The 1,925-nt window shown below is 34.3% G+C and overlaps 1 protein-coding gene across 1 annotated transcript; it reads right to left on the bottom strand.

Annotated features, from left to right (window-relative positions):
• Window positions 1-432: 432 nt before the first annotated feature.
• Window positions 433-1,662, bottom strand: LOC120171888. Its single transcript, XM_039179505.1, has 3 exons — window positions 1,304-1,662; window positions 788-849; window positions 433-650 (listed from the first exon to the last, which is right to left on the bottom strand). Exons 1-3 carry the CDS (start codon window positions 1,522-1,524, stop codon window positions 598-600), a joined length of 336 nt encoding a protein of 111 aa, XP_039035436.1. The 5' UTR covers window positions 1,525-1,662; the 3' UTR covers window positions 433-597.
• Window positions 1,663-1,925: the final 263 nt, after the last annotated feature.

The following is a 1,925-nucleotide window of genomic DNA, read 5'->3' as shown; positions in this document are numbered from 1 at the left end:
TTCTGATCACAACTAAAGCCGCACAGAGGTAACATTCAATTGCCACTATAACTGCGTTTCGATATATTGAATATGCATAATATAGTAATCGTCACTAAGGCATAAGAACTTGTGCTTACGCCACTAAGACCACACAAACATTTATGCTTAAGCCACTAAAGCCAATGATAATATCCTTATGTCACTAAGGTCACTCATTAGGGTCCTAAGCTCATATACTCATTTTCATATATATATATATCAATATCACATTAGTCTCTCATTAACAGGTGATCAAAACAAAAACAAACCGTAATGTTAAATATAATTTAAAAAAAAAATTAAAATTATCAAAATAGGCAAAATGATAGGTGCATGATTAAATAGGTACTTTATCCTTTCATTTATAGTAAAAGGTTTATAAGAGAATTTAAAAAATCATAAAATCCAGGTTCACATTAGTACTGGTGACCGCTGATAGCAACAAGAGGTGCAGTCACTGGTAGGCGGTATCAGCGGCAGTGGCCGTTGATTGTCTATTGGTCCGTTCCCTCAAAGAACACTATCTTGAAGTCTCCAAAATGAATCCCCCTCCTGTATGATTCAATCTACACCTCTTTAATAGTTATCGTTGCATCTTTCTTTGTACTTTTCTGATACTTGAATGACCCCTTTTTTATAAAGAAAATAATGTTGCTGTTAAACCCAGTAAAACCATATATGGTAGAAACTTAGGTTGGTCTTCATTGTAATGAGCTACATGAAGATTTTTATGGTAAATCTAACGGGGTACACTGAAGGCGCTTACTGCTAGTGTGCATGTTGTAGCTTCCCTTGATTCTAATGGCCCTGTTCTCAAGCGAACCGAACCTTTGGCAAAGAAGAAATTAGCATCTTAGTTGATTCTAATATCATTTGTGTGCTACCATCACCATATTTATATACTAATTCATAAATCTAGGCCTTTACCATCGGAATATCAGATCACTTTTAATATTACGTTGCTTAGGCTCAAAAGGTAATAAATGATTAACTCGAGCAATAGAAGGTATGTTCATTCTTCCAGAAGGGTAAAAGCACACAAATATAAGAAGATGAATCATAATCAATTTTATTTTTTTTTCTATATGAAACTGCAGAAACGAAACATCAGTCTAATCTGCTTACAAATCATCCCACATGCCATTGATCCCATAAACATAACCATAAACTCAATATTTTCATCCAATTTTCCACTCCTTATTCTTTTAAAAGTAATAGTATTCTATTCTGTGTATATGAACTATAAATAAAAGAGGGTTTAAAAATCGAGGATGCTTTTGACCTTTGGAGCATAGAGGGAATAAACGAGGGCTTGTTTCTTGGCCACCTCCAGCTGAGCTTTACCATCGGAGAAAGCGGCGGACGACGAGGGTCGGTTAAGTTCTTCTTGTCTCGAAAGGCGTCCATGGTTCGACGTTTTGAGTACTCCCTGATGTTGTAGTCGCTGAACTGACGGCCCACTCGCAGCAGCGAACGGTAAAGCTGAATAACCTCACTTCTCATCGGCAGACCTGGCCCCTACGCCGCCATTTCTGCTTTTTTTTGGTATTTCTTTTTTGGTTTGTGATTTCAGTTTTATGAGAGAGAATGATTTTTCTCAAGTTGCGCCGTGTCAAACAGAGAATCTTTTATATCCACCCTTCGTTAAAGAAAGTGATAAAAAGGAAGTCATATGATCTGTTTCTAATTTACATTTAAACCCATATTTAATAATGCGAATTTGGATTGATCACTCTACTTTTATGTTTATACGTTTTTCTTTATTAAATTTAAATCAGTTACGTTTTAATTTTTTTTATTATCTACTTATTAAATTTTAATTATTTATGTAATCAATCATTATATTTCAATCATTAATTTAATGATATGGCATGATAGTGAAAAATGTTAATTTTTCATTTGAT

This window comes from Hibiscus syriacus, unplaced genomic scaffold, assembly GCF_006381635.1.
Source record: "Hibiscus syriacus cultivar Baekdansim isolate YM2019G1 unplaced genomic scaffold, ASM638163v2 tig00111837_pilon, whole genome shotgun sequence".
Lineage (NCBI taxonomy): Eukaryota > Viridiplantae > Streptophyta > Magnoliopsida > Malvales > Malvaceae > Hibiscus > Hibiscus syriacus.
Note: the sequence above shows the minus strand (reverse complement) of the source record. Positions and strands in the feature narration are given on the sequence as shown.